The 17665-nt window shown below is 46.3% G+C and overlaps 1 protein-coding gene across 4 annotated transcripts in view; it reads right to left on the minus strand.

Moving 5' to 3' along the window:
- LOC128107024 (putative mitochondrial import inner membrane translocase subunit Tim8 A-B) overlaps positions 1-17665 on the minus strand; it is a 95660-nt gene that overhangs the window by 68244 nt on the left and 9751 nt on the right. For all 4 annotated transcript variants that reach the window (XR_008216914.1, XR_008216915.1, XM_052732404.1 and 1 more), the window contains exons 2-4: positions 15822-15908; positions 13072-13167; positions 9925-10981 (exon numbers count right to left, since the gene is read on the minus strand). Coding sequence is in view for 2 of the 4 variants with exons in the window: in XM_052732404.1 (XP_052588364.1) it covers positions 9955-10248 (294 nt within the window). In the remaining 2 variants the exon portion in view is untranslated. The remainder of the gene's footprint in view (positions 1-9924; positions 10982-13071; positions 13168-15821; positions 15909-17665) is intronic.

Genomic DNA, 17665 nt, shown 5'->3' on the forward strand with positions numbered 1-17665 from the left:
AAGCCTGGCAGGACAGCAATGAGTGGAAATTGTCACCTCCATAAGTGGCTTTCCACCTGACCAAAGATGATCACTTAAAGTGTCCACTAATATGGAGACACACTGTGGGAGGGTAGAAAGGGAGCATCTAATCAGGTGGAAGAGGTCAAGGAAGACGGTTCTAAGCAAGACTGTCTTGCTTGAAGAGAATGTGTGCAGAGTTAATCAGGATACACCAGAAGGAAAATGTATGCCCTTACTCAAAGGCAGGAAATTTAGAGCCAGAAGAGCAAAACTAGCATGGCTACACTCATTACTCAAGGATGGCTCTGATCATTCAAGTCCATTAGCCTCGCTACCCTGGGCTCAAGGCCCTTATCCCCCAGATGTACAGGCCCCACGGCTTGTTTATCTGCTCATTTTCTCCTTCCTCTGGCTATGGCTGCTTTGGCATGCTTGGTCTCCACAATGTAGCAGCACCCACACTTCACGTGTGTAACAAGCCCTCTAAGGCTACCGTCCATCTAGCCAGGAGCTCTTGCACTCCATTTCCCCGCTGCATCTGAGGTGGTCACCAAGCCCTAACTACAAGCCTTTCTACCTGTGGACCCAGGAGCTGGGAAATCTCATCTGCCTTATTTACTTGTCCCATGAGGTATCTCCTTAACTGCTGTCAGAGAGACAATGGATTATGAAGGGACAAAAGATGTAACTTAGACTAGTATGCTCTGAGTATAAATAAGAGGAAATAAGAAGGCCAGGGAGGGAGCCCTGGAAGTATAGTGGCCCTCTGAGGCTAAGATCTCCCATAGTCCACAGATACTGCCTGTCTTTCTATTATAAGGTCATGGGATAGCATGGAAATAGAATGGCGTCAAATCTATAAGGTCACATCTGGGGACCAGGGGCCTTACTATAAGCCATCAAGTATACCAGTCACCTCCACCCACAGGAAGGACTTCAGGCAGGTAATCAATGAATCAGCAACAGATGAAGAAGCTAAGACAAGGATCTTCTGGGTGCTCACTAACCAAAACTCGGAGGCCCAAACCAGAGGCTAACACTAGCCCTCCACTGTCAGTCTAGACCCAGGGATTATAGGAGTTGGGAATTCTCAAATCAAAGGGCCATACAGACCCCAGGGGTGGACTTTAACCAGCAGACACTCTGAGAAGAGGAAGGTCGTTGGAGAGGAAATGGTCTCATTGCTTTCAGCAGAGGTCACGTAGTCAACAATGTACCACACGATGGCACAAGTGGAAGGGGAAGCTAAAGGAGCCTCAACTCTCCTCCACAGTAAGACAAGAAGAGGCTACACCCAAAGGAAGGTAAACCAAAGACTGGAACGCTGATGACAATACAAAGCAAAAGGGAGGGACTCGATCGAACGCTGTGTCAGCTCCTGCACTCAACAAGACCCCAGTGGGCAGTGTTCAGGATGAACGCTGAGGACTTCCAGCCTCTCTGGCCACATCTTGTTCTAACCCGCTGCAGACGGCAGAGGTGGACCACCAATGCTCCCAAAGACCAGCAAAGACCATCATCCAAGTGACCAGCTTCAGCCCATTTGTAAAGGGTCTTACCAGGTCTTCTAAGCACTTGACAGCCACTGGACTTGCTTTCTAGTTTCATTTGTCCAGAATAAACCTAGTTTGCAGTCAGTGCTAACGGTGGGGTATAAAAGCTGTGAACCAATCACTGACTAGCAACTTCTTCAAAGGGACCCAAAAGCTAAATTTCAGATGAGTCAATCTACTGACTCAGGGCCCATCGCTTCTGCTTTGGTAATTCCTGACGGTGCCTCACCACGCAAATCCTTGCTTGGTTTGCCATGGAAACCCTTTTAAGAGACTCTCCTCCAGCAGGAATCACTTGCCTGGCTCTGAGTAAACAAACAAAGTCCAGCATCTCTCTACTCAATCCCACCTCTTTCTCCACTCTCACCCAAGGCTTCTAGAGCAGTTTCTCAACTGACCGAGTATGGGGTCTCCTCCTACGTAGGAAACTCCAGGATTTCCTCTCTTACATCCCTCCTACCAGACACAGACCCAACCCTATTAACTTTTCTTTCCCTCTTGTTGCTGCAATTTCCTCCTCAGGAAAACTGCACAGCACTGCACATCTGCTGGCGATGAACATACCAGAATGTTGTTGCTTCATCTGCCTTCTGCTCCCCCCGGGACAGCCAGGAACAGGAAACTCTAGGCAGGGACAATACCTGAAAAGCAGCTACAGGAGAGAGAGAGGAACTCTGCCCTCTCTCCTTATAAGAATGTAAGTCCTGAGGCTGGAGTAACAACTTGGTGCTTAAAGGTGCTTGCCTTTAATATAAGCCCTACTCCTTGGGAAAGGAAATGTTGGGGTAGGCAGGGAATTAGGGAATTGGCAGTGTGTGTAGAGGGGCGGGCGTATTTTCAAATGCTGTCCTCGCAGCAAAGATCATCAAAATGCAAAGTTGACAGATAAAACAGCATTAGCCTTTCATTACGTAGTGGGATATCCCTAAATACCTTCTAGCTCCAAAACTAAAATGTAAACCAGTAGCAATAAAATATGGTTGGGTAGTTTCTCCTCAGCTGAGGAAGGCAGAGGAGGTAAACCAACAACAATAAAGCCCAGTTTGCTATTTCCCACCTACAATATAGACCCTAATATTCAGGCTGTCCATCTGTCTGCTACCTGTGACCCTGCCAAGCACAAATCCCTGCTAAGTGAGCTACCCAACAAGGCCCTAGACCCACACGGAGAAGGCAGGGCTTTCTCCACACATGTTTGCCTTCCACTTCACACAACGTGGCATCTTGTCTTCCCACAACTGTTTCTCCACTAAGCACACTGTGAGGGCCTGGGAAGGAAAAGACTGTTTTTCGCATGGGAGGCCCAGTTTTCATTCCCAGAACCCTATGTCACTCTGATTCCATCTTAACCTTAAAAAAAAAAAAAAAAAAAAAAGGCCACAACAAACAAAGACCTGGGCAGCCAGCCCTCACAGTCTGCCCACCTGGACTCCTGCAAGATGTACTTTACATCCTTACCTCACTCTGTCAAAGCTCCCTTAATCTCTCCTCTGGGCTCCACTTCAGCCTGGAGCTCAGAAGACATCCCTGAATTTAGCTACCTCACCCAAGGACCACAAAGGCATCAGAGCTAGAGTTCCTCCAAAGGCTCTAGAACCCCTCCCGTGAGGTTCTCTCTCTCTCTCTCTCTCTCTCTCTCTCTCTCTCTCTCTCTCTCTCTCTCTCTCTTTCTCTCTCTCTCTCTCTCTCTCTCTCTCTCTCTCTCTCTCTCTCTCACACACACACACACACACACACACACACACACACACACACACACACACACACTGTGTGAGTGTTGGGGGGAGTACACACGTGAGCATGTGTGTGGAGACCAGAGTCCAACCTTGGGTGTCATTCCTCAGGTCCACCTTTTGTTTTGTTTTGTTAGTTTTTTTGAGTCTCTCTGGCCTGAATCTCACCAGTTAGGCTAGGCTGTCTTGCTTCAAGCCCCTGGGAACCACATGTTGCCACATTTCTATTGCTGATACCATGTACAATATTTTTTCTCTTTTCTTCTCTCTCTCTCTCTCTTTTCCAAGACAAGGTTTCTCTATGTAACAGTTCTCCTGAAACTTGTTCTGTAGACCAGGCTGGCCTCAAACTCCGAGATCCACCAGCCTCTGCCTCCCAAGTACTGGGATTAAGGGTGTATGCCAATACGCCTTGCCAGTATTTTTTTCTGGCAAGTATGAGTTCTGGGAATTGAACTCAGGATGTCTTACTTGCAAGGCCATCTCCCTAGACTTGATGTTCTCTTTCTAAAATGACTGAAACCTGCAGTAAGTAAAAACAAGGAGGACTGGAGAGACAGCTCTGTGGTTAAAAGCACATATTGCTCTTGCAGAGAACCTGTGTTCAGTTCTGAGCATTCATGTCAAGCAGCTCCTGCAATTCCAGCTCCAGGGGATCTGGCGACCCCTTCTGACCTCCTCAGGCACCTGCACTCACATGCACACACTTTCACACAGAGATACATACATACCCAGAGTTAAAAATAAATCTAAAAAAAAAAAAGAAAGAAAAGTTAAACAAGAAAAGCTTTAACATGTGTGAAGATGCTTTGGTTATTCAGATGAGGACTGTCCCCCACAGGCCCAGACAGTTGAACACTTGGTCCCCAGTTGATGGCATTGTTTGCAGAGGTAATGGGATTTTTAGAAGGGGAGGCCTGCTGAGGAAGCATATCATTAGGAGTGGGCTTTCAGAGTTTATAGCCTTGCCCCACTTCCGGTTCTCTTCCCTCTCTCTGCTTCATGCTTACAGTTGGAAATGTGATCACTCAGCTTTCTGCTCCAGCTACCAGCTGTCATGCCTCTCCTGCCACTATAGACTCCCATGTAGACCAGAGTCAAAATAAACTCTTTTTCACGTTACCTGTGGTCATGGTATTTTGTCACAGCAACAGAGAATAACTAATAAGGGTGCCTTCCAAAGCCGGCCCAAGCAGGCCCAGAAAATGTTCTGTGCCTTGTTTGTTAAAGGGCTGTGCCTGGAGCCAGTAAGGTAATACAGTGTGACCTGCACTATAAGGATGATGTTTCTCAGCTCAACTAAGCTTCAAAGTGTGGCTTTCTGACACTGTAACTTCCTGTTCCTGAAGTCTTCATAAAACATAGCTGAGAACCATTTCTTCTCTGATGGTGACCCGCTCCCTGCAGACTCACGCTACAGGAAAAGGCCTTAAACCTACACACTTTTCCCCTTCGCTGTTTTAACTGGCCTGGGCCTTTGTGTGCTCTCTTCTTTTCCAAGCAAATAGCGATAGTTAGGCCAAGTTCTATCTATTTAGGATGTACATTTTGTACCTTGTTTCAACAAAAAGTCTTACCTTTAAAAAATGCAGATTTAGGATTGCCTGGCTATATAGATAATTTGGGGTGAAAAAATGTAATGAAAAAACTGACATAAGACCATGATAAGCCAGCAAGCGGCAAACCCAAAATGAAAGTGGTAAGATTTTATCTGTATTTAGTATATGAACGCACACATGTGTATCCTAAGTGCACATGTAAACTTCTATCTATACATGTGTTTGTAGGTTATGTACTCGTTACCTCATTGATATGGAAAAACGGAACTTAATAAAGTTAACCTAAATGCTTTTCTCTTCTTTACATTTACTTACTTACTATACATAGACACATATTATACACACACACACACACACACACACACACACACACACACACAACAGGTGTGGAGGTCAGAGGACAATGTGGTGATATTTTGTGTATGCTCAAAAAAAAAAAAAAAAAAACAAATAAAGCTTGCCTGAAGATCAGAGTGCAAAACCAGCCACTAGTTAGCCATAGAGGCCAGAACTCGGGAGGCAGAGGCAGACAGATCTCTGTGAGTTCATAAGATTGATCCAGAAACAGAACTAGGCAGTGGTGGTACACACCTTTGATCCCAGCACTTGGGATCTCATGTCTTTAATCCCACCACTAGGGAGGTGGAGACAGGAAGTGATATGGCTGGGTGGAGAGAGGAATGTAAGGTGGGAGGAAACAGGAGCTGGGGTCCTTTTCGGCTGAGCATTGTGTAGAGGTAAGAACTAGTGGCTGGCGCTCTGCTTCTCTGATCTTTCAGCTTTCACCCTGATATCTGACTCTGGGTTTTTATTACTAAGACCAACTAGGATTTGTGCAACAGGACAACTTACAAAATCTGCCATTTGGGTCCAGGATTGAACTCAGGTTGTTAAGCTTGCCAAGGAACAACTTTAGTCCATCTCGCCAGTCCCTAAACCCTTCCTAAATCTTAGTAACTCTGAAAAATGGTAATGTGCAGGTTTATATGGCTTACTCATCTTTAAGTTCATGTTATGATAATTAAATGCCATGTGTGGCATACCTGCCTATGATCCTAGCACGTGGAAGGTGGAGGAAGAGAACCAGGAGTTCAGGACGAATGAGTACAACTACAGAAGCATCTATAACAGGTTAAGTCATTTTCATTTGAGGTCTGGGTCATTCCTAGATAAGTCAAAAATAACAAAACATCAGGATCATAGGTTAAAATTTTACATACTTCAACATTTTGCTTTATTACTTTAAACAAGTTTAAATATACTGGGTCTGTTTCCACATTTGAGGGTGTTATGAAAACAGCACATACTTTACAGACTTTGTAAGTTGGTCTATACAAGGTGCTGGCACACGACTGCTAAGGGTTATGACTGAAACTCCAAGTAAGAGGAGAAACCACTGTCTGTGAGGAAACTGAGGTGTGTCTTATAAAGAAAGTTACAAGTATAGGGATATGTTTTTAGTAAAGTGCTCCAAGAAAGAGTATGTCCATTGTTACTCTGAGACAGGGCTCGCTCTGCAGCCCAGGCCATCCTGAAAGTACATGGCCTGGACTGGATTCAGGACCCTCTTACCTGCTGCTCTGCTGCCTGTCTGCTGGTATTACAGACATGTGCTACCACACCAGGCCAAGAGTCATTTGTATTTGTCTGAGAGAATCTTGTATGGTCAAGATGACAAGGACAAGAGGCTGGGGAGGCGGCTCAGCAGTCAAGAGCACTGGCTGCTCTTCCAGAAGACCTGGGTTTGATTTCTAGCACTCACGTGGAGGCTCACAGCCACCTGCAACTCCAGTGCTGAGATCACATGCTCTTCTGGCCTCTGTGGGTACTGCACACACACACACACACACACACACACACACACACACACACACACACACACACACACACCCCAGATTATAGGAACAAAAGTAGAGAACAAACAGAAAGTGCCAGCAGGAGTAAAATTTTGCAACTGTTGCCTATTAAGGAATATATCTTATAACAAAACCACTGCTAGTGTTTTGAGAGGCTAGGCTATCAAGCATAAGAAAAGCAAAAATTCAATTTAAAAAATGGACTGCAGGTAAATATAGGCTAACAGTCCCTCCTTCTAAACCAAATCTTTCAGCTACTTAAATTTGATTAAAAGGGTCTTTTGTCACTACCTACCACTTACCAACACAGGATCAGGTCAGAGCAACTGAAACAAATATTTTGGCAACAAGTGACCAAGACTAAAACACAGGATGGCTGATCAGCAATGTCTTCCGAGAACATTGTTCAGAGACAAGGGATGAAGTTGTCAAACAAGACAACAACACACAGGAAGGAGGAAGGGAGGGAAAAATGGACTCTCTTGGGTCAGCCCTTCCAAAAGTAACCAAAGCTGAGAGGTCACAAAGAACAGGGTCCTTTCTTTTACTTATTTATTTTATGTGTACAGTTTTTAACCTTTATTTTTATTTTATGTGTATGGGTGTTCTAAGGGCATGTACGTCTGTTTGCCATGTGTGTGTAGTGCTTATGGATACCAGAAGGGGGTGTGCTGGATCCCCTGAGACTGCAGTTCTGGAGAGCTGTGAGCAGACATGTGGGTGTTAGGAATGTAAACAGGTCCTCTGGAAGAGCAACCAGTGCTCTTAATCACCGAGTCATCTCTCCAGCCTGTTATGAGGATGGAAGTGTACCATGTGTGTAGAATGCTCCCAGGGGTGAGGAGAGAATGCTGAGGCCCGAGAACTGGAGTGAGAAACTGATGAGAGCCACCAGACAGGCACTGATTCTCAGCAGAAGCAAAAAGGCAACAAGTTTATCAATGACTGAGCCGTGTTTCCAGCTCCCGAGGTGACCTCACTCACTGGGTGCCTTCTGACTTCCGTTTCTACACGTGCTTTGTTATTTCTTCCAGGCACAGACATATTTCAGGATTTCCTCATCAGTCCGTCAACAGATGGCAGAGCATCCAAAGCCCTCAAGAATGAAGAATGGACAAGAAACTTTTTCCAGGACATCCCGTTGTGGCTGCATTCCTGCTGAGCTCCTAGCTTGGCTCCAAAGAGCAGCACCTAGCCCTAATCCTTCCTTTGTCTAACCACATCTTTTGTTTCTCTTATCGCCCTATGTGAATCTTGTCTGAGAGTCAAGGATCAGAGCGTCCCCCAAGGATCAAAGGCCTATGCAAAATTTGGTTCAAGAAATCCGGAAAACCCTGGTACCAGAGAAATCAAGTAATTTGCACTTGGCATTTTATCTCTGGGAGCTCCTTTTTAGGTTGCTTTGAAGGTATAGAAATTAACTGGTTAAATTGTAAATAGAGTAAATAAAACTGCCCTAGGTGAAGGCAGAGTGCTTCAGTCCTTCGAGGCTGGAGCTGCCAAAGGCTAAATTCACTCTTAGGGTGCCTCTGAGTCTTTTTTCCATGGAGCCGCGTGTACCCACACACCCATGCCGCGACCACCCCATTCAGCTGTGAGGATAACCCAATACCCTGACAGCACCTTCTCCCAGGGAGAGCATCTCATGGCTTATCTCATAGCCAACCTGTCACATGTGTATCCCTAGCCTTGGATTCCTCTAGCCCTGCAGTGGCTATGCCATGAGAAGTTAGAATCCTTCTCTGCCCAGTTCTGGCCCAAACTCGAAAAAAGCCTATCTCTGTTTACCAATTCCTATTTCCCAGTGCACCTCAGACTCAGGAGCAGCCTAGTGAACGAAGACTCAAGAGCTCTGTGCTCTTTCACTCAGTCCTGATTACTGAAGTTTTCTCCATCTTGAAAGAGCTGAGCTTTTGTTAAAACTTATTTTCTTTAAGACTTTTTAAAAATTAATTATTATTGTTTTGGGTGCATGTATGTCACAGCACACATGTAAAGGTCAGGGGATAACTTTGTGAAGTTAGCTCTCTCTATCCACTTTTATGTGGACTCCATGCATCAAATGAAGGTTGCTAAGCTCACGTGGCAAGCACCTTTACTTGAGCCGTCTCACTGGCCCCCTTTTAAAATTTTTTTATTGTGACTTTGATTGAGTGATTAACCAAGGTAACACTTATCAAGCAATTTAAACTCCTTTATCTTTTTAACAAATATCTCCAAATCAAATTCTTAAAAACTCTGAGATTTCTAGAAGGCACCTGAACATTTGAGAGACTTGTATTTGTATAAATGTATCATTAGTATATGCTTCAAAATGGTATGAGATTTCTAGAATCAGATACATCTTGTAAGTTTTCAGTCATAATTGTAATGATAATTTTGACTTCTTAAGAAACCCTTAAAAAATCCAGTATCTCACTATATATCCCAGACTGACCTCAAACTTGCAATCCACCTGCCCCCCAGTGCTAGGATTAAAGGCATGTGTCATCAAGCCTGGTCCACATCTGCCATAATATAACATCTAAAATGAACCCACACAAGTGAGGATTTACCTGTGTGGTCCCAAATTATGGAAAGCAGTTCTACTACCAACCTTCGGCAGTTAAGGGGACCGTGAGAGAAGTCCTGCCTCACAAATACCTATCTATGCAGCTCTCCAGTTATCTGCCAGTCACTTTCACAAGAGTACCATCTAAAACACAAACCATGGGATGGAGAGATGGCTTAGCCATTAACAGCACTTTCTGGTCTCCCAGAGGACCCCCAGTTCGGTTCCGGCACACATACTGGGTCTCTCACAACTACCTGCAACTACAGCTCCAGGGATCTGAAGCCCTCTTCTGGCCCCCATGAGCTCTGCACTCATGCGGCTTACATTCACATAGAAACACACACATGCACATAAAATAAAAAATAAAAATAGAAACACAACCAGAGTTCCTGGCAGTTCCCTAGGCATGGTGGTGCATGCCTTTAACCCTAGCACTCAGGAGGCAGAAGCAGGCAGACGCGGAAGTTCCAGGGTAGTTTGGTTTACAGAGTAAATTCCAGGCCAGCCAGGACTACATAGTGACACTCATCTAAAAAAGGTATGAAATAACCACCCACAACTCAAACCCCCAGGACCCTCAAGCCCCACAAAGACCAAAAAGATTAATCTTTCCTAACTCTTAGATGAAGTGGGACCTGTCCCCTCAGAGCTCATTTCCCGGCCTACCTTCCTTTTCCAAGGAGAGAAAGGCCGAGATCAGTCAGAGAGGCTTTCAGAGAAGAACGGTCTGGCTTTCTGGATCTGCTCCAGTCGATTCAAGATGAACTGGCTCGTATCGATGAAGCGCTCGACGCAGTTCACCAGGCAGACCTCGGCCCGGCCGTCCAGCTTGGGCCCGGGCTTGTCCATGCACTTCTCCCAGCACAGCTCCGTCATGTGGTGGACCAGCAGCTGCACGCGCTGTTTCTGCGTCTCCACCTCCACGAAACGCTGCAGCTGCGGGTCTGCGGCGTCAACGGGGCCCACCGGGGAAGACCAGCTGGCCTCCATGCCGACCAGCCGCACGGGCGGAAGTGCCCCGGCTAGGAACAGGAACCGGAAGTATCATGGGCTGCCTCAGGACCACCAGCTTTGCGACGCTATCCCGCAGGCCGCTCCGTCTGGCTCAGCGACTCTAAGATTTTAAAGTGTTAACACTATTAGACCCTGTAAGGCTTTCCAAATCTTTTAATGAACAAGCTGATGGTTTTATGAAATGCTCGTCAAGATCAATGAAGATAAAGAAGACAATGATCGAATCAATGGAAGATGTGTTTTCGTGACCTTTGGTTTATCCTAAACCTGTTGGCTTAGATTCTCGAAGATAAAATTTGACTGGAGTTAGAATTGCAAAGAAACAAAAACCCTACAGAGGGGCTCTTCATTCTAACTGGACCTCATTTTACCAGGTCCTAACTGATGACAGTGTCTCCCTCCACTGTCGACCAGACCGTCATCATCCTCACCCCAGTCTCCCAGGCTCGAGTACAGCATCGGAGGGAGCGTCTTGGGGAGTAAGGAGCACTCTCACGCCAGGACTTTAGATTGCTCCTTGTTTGTTCAGTTTTTATGTGTCCCACCATTCCAAACTGGGGGCGGAATGAAAAGACATGGCCCCAGGAGAGGACACCGTGCACTCGTGTATGACTCCAGCCGCTACCCTCCTGTTGCCACCTGCCCGTCGGCAGCTGGCCTCTTCCTGTGGAACAACCACTGGACCTTCAGCTCTTTAACTCAGGAAGATCTGGGTCAAAAATGAGAAATAAAAAAAGGATTGAAATGTCACTAGAGGGCCGGAGAGATGTTTCAGAGTTTAAGATGGTTTAAGAGTCTGATGCCCTTGAAGAAGACTGAAGTAGTTCCCAGACCCCCATGGCAGCTCACAACCATCTGTAACTCCAGTTCCAGGGGATTCGACACCGTCTTCTGAGCTCTATCGGCACCAGGCATGCAGGTGGTCGCAAACATACATGCGAGCAAGCACCGTTTTTGTTTGTCTGTTTTTTTTGAGACAGGGTTTCTCTGTGTAGTTTTGGTGCCTGTCCTGGATCTTGCTCTGTAGACCAGGCTGGCCTCGAACTCACAGAGATCCGCCTGGTCTGTCTCCTGAGTGCTGGGATTAAAGGCATGCATCACCACCGGCCTGGCTTTTTTTTTTTTTTTTTTTTTTTTTTTTTTTTTAAGAAAATGTCACAAGAATGAGGTCATAAAGTTTTCAATCTGGAGGAAATAAGACAAGAGACACCAGTTGGACAGGTTTTTGGAGACTTTGATGCCATAAAGGTAAGAAATACTCTCACCCAAACCCTTTTTACTGTTGGCTGGATGTGTAAGTGACGACCAATGAAACTCTTAGGCTGTTTACTACCAGCACAATTGCTCCCTTTCCCTTCTTGTTCCTCTTAAATGTAATGTTTTATTTTATTTTAGAAACTCTATGGATCACAGTCCAGCCCTGAACTTGATAGGCAGCCTAGGCTGCTACCAAATTCTTAATCCTCCACTTCTGTCCCATAGAGTTCTGGGGTTACAGCTGAACGCCATCACACTTGCCAGGGGTCAAGAAATCCGACTCTTTATTTTTTCCTGCAGTGCTGGTGACTGAGTCCAGGGCTTGTGCATGCTGTACAAGCCACTGTCATTGAGCCACGTGCCCAACTCTTTCCCCTGTTGAAATCTGTAAAACTGTGAAACCCAGACCCTTTGGGTGCCATTTTGGAACACTTACTCTGGGCAATTAGAATTCATGTTTTCTTCTTGAGTGGCTCTCCTCATTTTGGCTGGAATAAATATTTTGTTCTCTCCCTTGGTGTGCCTTGCCTGGCCTTTTCAGGTTGCTGCTTATGGATGTGCATGGACACAGGCATTTCACAATCACATTCACACACGTGAGCTCACGGTGCACACCTAGCTCCCACTGGCTACTCAGGAAATGCTCACTGAGTGAATAACTAATGTACAGACTATGAGGGGGCATTCCATACCGTCTTGCCTTTCTTGGGCTTCTTAGTTGGTACCATTTAACAAGGGGACTCTGTCTTGAGGACATGAAGGACATTACTTAGTGAGGCTTGTGATCAGTGTGTCAGTCATTTATCTCTAAAAATTGTTTCAGCTCTTATGTGGGCAGTAGGGAAGGAAATTTGTGACAAAATAGGAATTTTTAAAATCTAACTTATCTTTGACAGACCTGGAATTTGGGAAGCATCATTTAGGGACCCAATTTAAATATGGGAAAAATTGGGCGTAATGGTCTCTGTCAGTGGGAGGCAAGTTTGGGGTGTGTTGACACATACTCTGGCCTGTGGGAAACCAGAGCATGTGGGAAGCTGTGCCAAGTTACAGGGAGCCACGGACGTGCTATCCCAACCAGGGAACAGAGCTGGCTGCTGAAAGCATTGGGCTTCATTTAGGTTTCAGAGCCAGCCTCTGAAGAAACAAAACAGCCACATTTCAGTGCAACGGTCTCATAACTGAGGCACAGTTTTAATCAATGGTTGCATGAAGTCCTCGTTTATTAGCCACTGGTATAGCAGGGGAAACTATTTTCTGTGAAATAGAAAGAAGAAAACAGTGGTGGCCAGAGGGCAGCCCAGCCTCTTGCCTTCCCTGCTGGTGAAGGGCAACTTAATTTGCAAGAGAAGGCCAGTTAGCCCCATAACTCCAGCTCTTGGAGTAATGCCTATCTGGATTGCAAATGTGTCTTTCCAGCTCCATTAAGGCGCCTTGCCCAAACCACACAACCCAGGGAGTCTGGAGCCAGGGCCACCTCCCTCTACTTTTCTCCTAAAAGCTGAGCATATGTGAGTCCCCAGACAACCCTTCATGCTTTACCTGGCTCATTGCTCCCAGTTAGAGCAGAACAGTGACTGCTCTTGAATTTCCTGATGCTGATGGCTCCGTTCTTACATATGTGGTCTGAATCTCAGCCTGTGGGGGACATAGAAACAGAGCTGAAATGAAACAGGCCTCCTGGGGGCATCTTTCCTCCCCACCCTCCCTGTCACAGCCAAGCAGCATCCTGTGGCAGGGGCATTACCTTGGCTGATACCCTGGCTTTTTGTTTGTTTTGTTTTAGCAGGAGTGTAAAGGGAGGAAGCTGTAGAGTCTAGTACCGCGAACAGGTTCATTTTCTACAGAAGAGCAAGTGCAAACGGGCACTCTTCCATGTTTCGCAGATAGGAGAGTGGCAGGCTGTTTAGCAGGTCTTTGGTGACATCTTTGTGTGTCGATACCTTAGTGAGCTAGGTAAGTTAGCAGGGACCTTCTTGGGTGCCTGAAAGGCCTTTGATCCCATTGCAGATGCCCTTCCATCACCCTGGATCTTGGTTCCAGCCTTTTCTGCTCCTGTTGTAATGCGTTCCTGACCTTACCCTGCTCATAGATCACGTCACTCCCTCTGGAAGGCAGACCAGAGTCACCTCATACCATTGAGCAAAACCTGCTGATATATCCAAAACGGCTGTCTAGATTGTATTTGGAGGAGACACTTCAGAGGAATTCTGGAAGCCCTTTTGATAGTTTTTCCCACATGTGATTGTATTATTAATAATTGATTGCCCCTGAAGAGAACTATACCTTACCCTTTCCAGTCATACCTCTTTGGGTCTCAAGACAGGTACTTTTTGTGGGAAGGAAGTGACAAGAGAGTAACTTCATAGTAAGGCCTCAAAGAGCAGTATTTCCCAAGAGCAGAAGGGTATGCAGGGAGGGTGGAATATTTTGTGCTACTGAAGAAAGAACCATGAGATGAGGTGCACACAAAGGCTAAGGAGCAAACCTTTGCCAGGTGTGGGACAAGAGCTTACAGCGTGCCAGTCTGATGGCTGGCCTGGAACTTGTCATTTAATACTCTCTTTTCGGAGGATCGCACCAACATCAAGAAGCAAAAGAGCAAAAGACCCCAGTTGAGAGTTAGGTGGCCCCAGTCTGAGGCATAAGGTCCCAGGAGCTTGGTGGTTTAGTGGCTCCTGCTGTGACTGTTCAACCCATGCCAACCTCCCTCGACCCACAGCTGTTGTGACAGCTCCACCCACTCCTCCTTGGGTGTGACTTTTCTGTGGCTTCCAGCAGGGCAGAGCATCCTAAGCAACTGTTTGATGCCAAATACTAGGGGAAAGAGAAAGCCTAGGACTGTTCTGGGCTTAGTCTGTTGGAGAAACAGAACACGTGAGTCCAGTGAGTTCCTGTCCAGGGCCAAACAAGCAAGGAGGGACAGAGTTCTAAGTTCTGCAGAAGTGGGAGGCTGCAGGAGGGACGTGTGGCAAGACCTCCAGGGAAGAATAGCCTGTGGTCAGTGGGAAGGGGCGCAGACATCAGGCTGAGGAAGTAAACAGTGGCAGTGAGTGAATTCTGAGGGCCTTACAGTGCTGAGGCTAGGAGGTGACATGTCCTGAGTAGGAACCACAGAAAAACCAAAAAGAGGGACTGACTAATGGAAGAGTCCAGGCACTTGAGCAGTGAGTGTCAATCAAATCAAGAAATGGAAACAAATTATCCAATAGGCATCAGCTAGCGCTCTGCATGTGCTTAGATTGATTCTAGAAGGTGAACTGACTTATGGCTTAGACCCTGCTGAGCTGAACTCAGTGTGGTTTGAGAAGGAACTATTCAGGGAAGGAAGGGTAGAGGAAGAAGATCCACCCTCCTGTGCACAGCTAGAAAACTCAGGGTAGACATTGGTACTTAAGGCATGTTCTGTAGGGGTTTATCATTTTCATTGAGGACTCAAATCAGCCTATATACCCATGGGATCCTGATGGGGGCCAGGTGGGTTGTGAGAGGTAAGCAAATGCATGTGTGTTTATGGGTATGTAGCTGTGTGTGCAAAATTTTTAAACAAAGCCAGAGCTGAAGAGTAGAGTGGTAAAGGCAGGTTTCAGGCAGGAACTGTTGTAATAAGAGAAGTGGGCTTTGCCATAGACTTCCTTCCCGGAGTCAAAGACTGGACATAGTTTGCTCATGCTAGGCAAGTGCTGCACCACTAAGTGTGTGCACAGTCAACATTGCTGTCGGTAGGTCTGGACTCTGCTTTAATACAGACAAGTGGAGGTCTGCTGGCCAACAGCAGGCATGCAGGAGGGATTTGCTGGAATACAAGCATGGAGTCAGGAGTTCCTGCTGCTTCACTCTGGTAGGATTCCTGCTGAAGGTGGGTGAAGGCCCTCAGACATGGAAACAGAGGTGAGAAATTGGACCACATAGTGAGGATAACTGGATATCATGAGTGGAGGGGTCTCTCTACATGGGCTTAGCGGGTCTGTCTTTGGAGTACTGACATGAGATTTAAACTCAAATAGAAAATGAATTTGGGCAGGTGGGGAAAGAGCAATGCATAATTGAGCAGTCCGGGTCAAAGTGTGATCTTGCCCATCAGTGTCTCAACTCTAGCCCTACTAGTTCTCCTAGCTTGAGGGCGTCAGCCTCGTTCCTATGGATGATCACTTCTGCACCAGGATGCTTGCTATTGTGGTAACTGCCTTCATCTGGTGACTGATAGAGCTTGTGAGCTTATTATTAGTCAATGAATCCTGACACTGTAGAAAGACAAATGTGTCCAATTACACTTCTGACAGTTCACTCACCACAAGATGACTTAGCCCTGGGCCTTCAGCTTTGGAGGGATCTCATGATAGGTTGGACAGGCCCTCCTCCAGTGATTAGCGTGCCACCTGCAGAGGTTGATTGAGAGGCCCAAGTAAAGGAGATGGATACACAAACGACGGCGGGGGGTGCCAGGCTCCACGCTGCACCCTCAACTTAAGCAAGGAGTCATCGCTTTTTGGTTTTTTGCAAAAGCAGCTTCTGCCAGGCAGTGGTGGCACATGCCTTTAATCCCAGTACTTGGGAGGCAGGCCGATCTCTGAGTTTGAGGCTAGCTTGGTCTACATAATGAGTTCCAGGACAGCCAGAGCTACACAGAGAAACCCTGTCTGGGAAGAAAAAAGCAGCTTCCAAGAACCTATTTCAAGGTCACTAGACCCCCTTTTTCTGTCCTCTTCTCCAGTGTGGCCTCCATGAATAAATCACCTAGCTGTCTCTTTAAGTGATGTGTTGGGACAGGTGGCCTGCTAGACTGCCAGAGCCAAGATTTTGTTTTAAAAACTAGTTCCATCACATCCTTGCCCATCATCTTGAAGCAGTTGCCAGGAGTCAGCGTAGCAGGCCTAGGGCCCTACAAGACTGTGGTGGCCTCTGACCATGGCTCCTCTAATGTTGGTCTCTCCTGCAGCTGCTACTTGAAGTACTGTGAACTGGGTTGCCTAAGACATCAGACACTCTTCCTTATTTCTGGGGCTAGAAACCTGAAGTCAAGATATGGACTGTCTTCTAGCTGCCCATAGCTCTTTGGTCATCTTGGCCATTTATATTAATGCACCATCTCTGCTCCTGACACTATTTCACATGTGTTGGCACAGAGACCATTCACTCCAAAGGAATTGAGAGAGAGTTTATTCTGAGCCAAGGCTGAGTGGCATGGTCAGAGAATATGGGTTAAATTTGTCCCTAGTGACATGTTTCATTTTCTAAGTAGTTATATGACCTTTGATTGTTTTTGGGCAAAAGGCAGTCAGTCATATATCTAGGCATTTTCCAAATATGTTGCTGGGAGCATCAGGTAGGCAGGTTATAGCAAGGCAGGGAAATCTCTTCTCTAGGTCTCAGGTACTATTTGATAACATTTTTAGTTTGGGGTGGGTGGAAGTAACAGGTCTGCTAAGGATACAGTCAGAAGATTTTACCTGATAGTCAAAGATGCTAGATCAGACCCAGAGACAGGTGAAAATTGGCTAGCAAAGGAATGAAAGGTAACCCATGATGATGTGGCTTCCCATCTGTCATGTTCCAGCTCGCCACAACCAGGCAGTTCTTAACGGACAGCCAGTCTATAAAATCTTTCAATGTAAGCATGGCATTTTCAGGGAACTTCTGTTCACAAGTGGCATTTACTGTTTTTATAAAGATGCCAGCCATCCAAGACCTACATTAAAGACCTCATCTTCACTATCTGATGTCTTCAGGCATCCTACTGTTAACTATGGGAAAGTGGAGGACGGGAGCAATCCTGCAGGTCTCAGGGGTCCTTGTCCTGCACATGGAATCTCAAAATGGATCATGGAAATCCTGGATCATAATCTCTGGGAATAGACTGTGGTTGTCTAGCTAGCAGGGGTGACTGGGGAATTTTGCTGTTAGCTTCTGACAGTTTTAACCACTTGCCATTTTGTGGGGACAGCAGGGAGTTTCACAAAGCAGCATTTAGACACTCAAATGCTCTGATGCCCTTGGTTTTCTTCAGAAAGCACATTCCCACCGAAAGCCCCTACCTCCTGGGCATGGCCATGCACTGTGAGGTAACCACACCATCTTTTACTAAAGCTGTCTTTCTCCCTTGGCCAATTGACTGTGTAAGGGGCAGGCATGGAGG

The sequence above is a fragment of the Peromyscus californicus genome, unplaced genomic scaffold (assembly GCF_007827085.1).
Source record: "Peromyscus californicus insignis strain IS unplaced genomic scaffold, ASM782708v3 Scaffold_12__1_contigs__length_115047231, whole genome shotgun sequence".
Classification (NCBI taxonomy): Eukaryota; Metazoa; Chordata; class Mammalia; order Rodentia; family Cricetidae; genus Peromyscus; species Peromyscus californicus.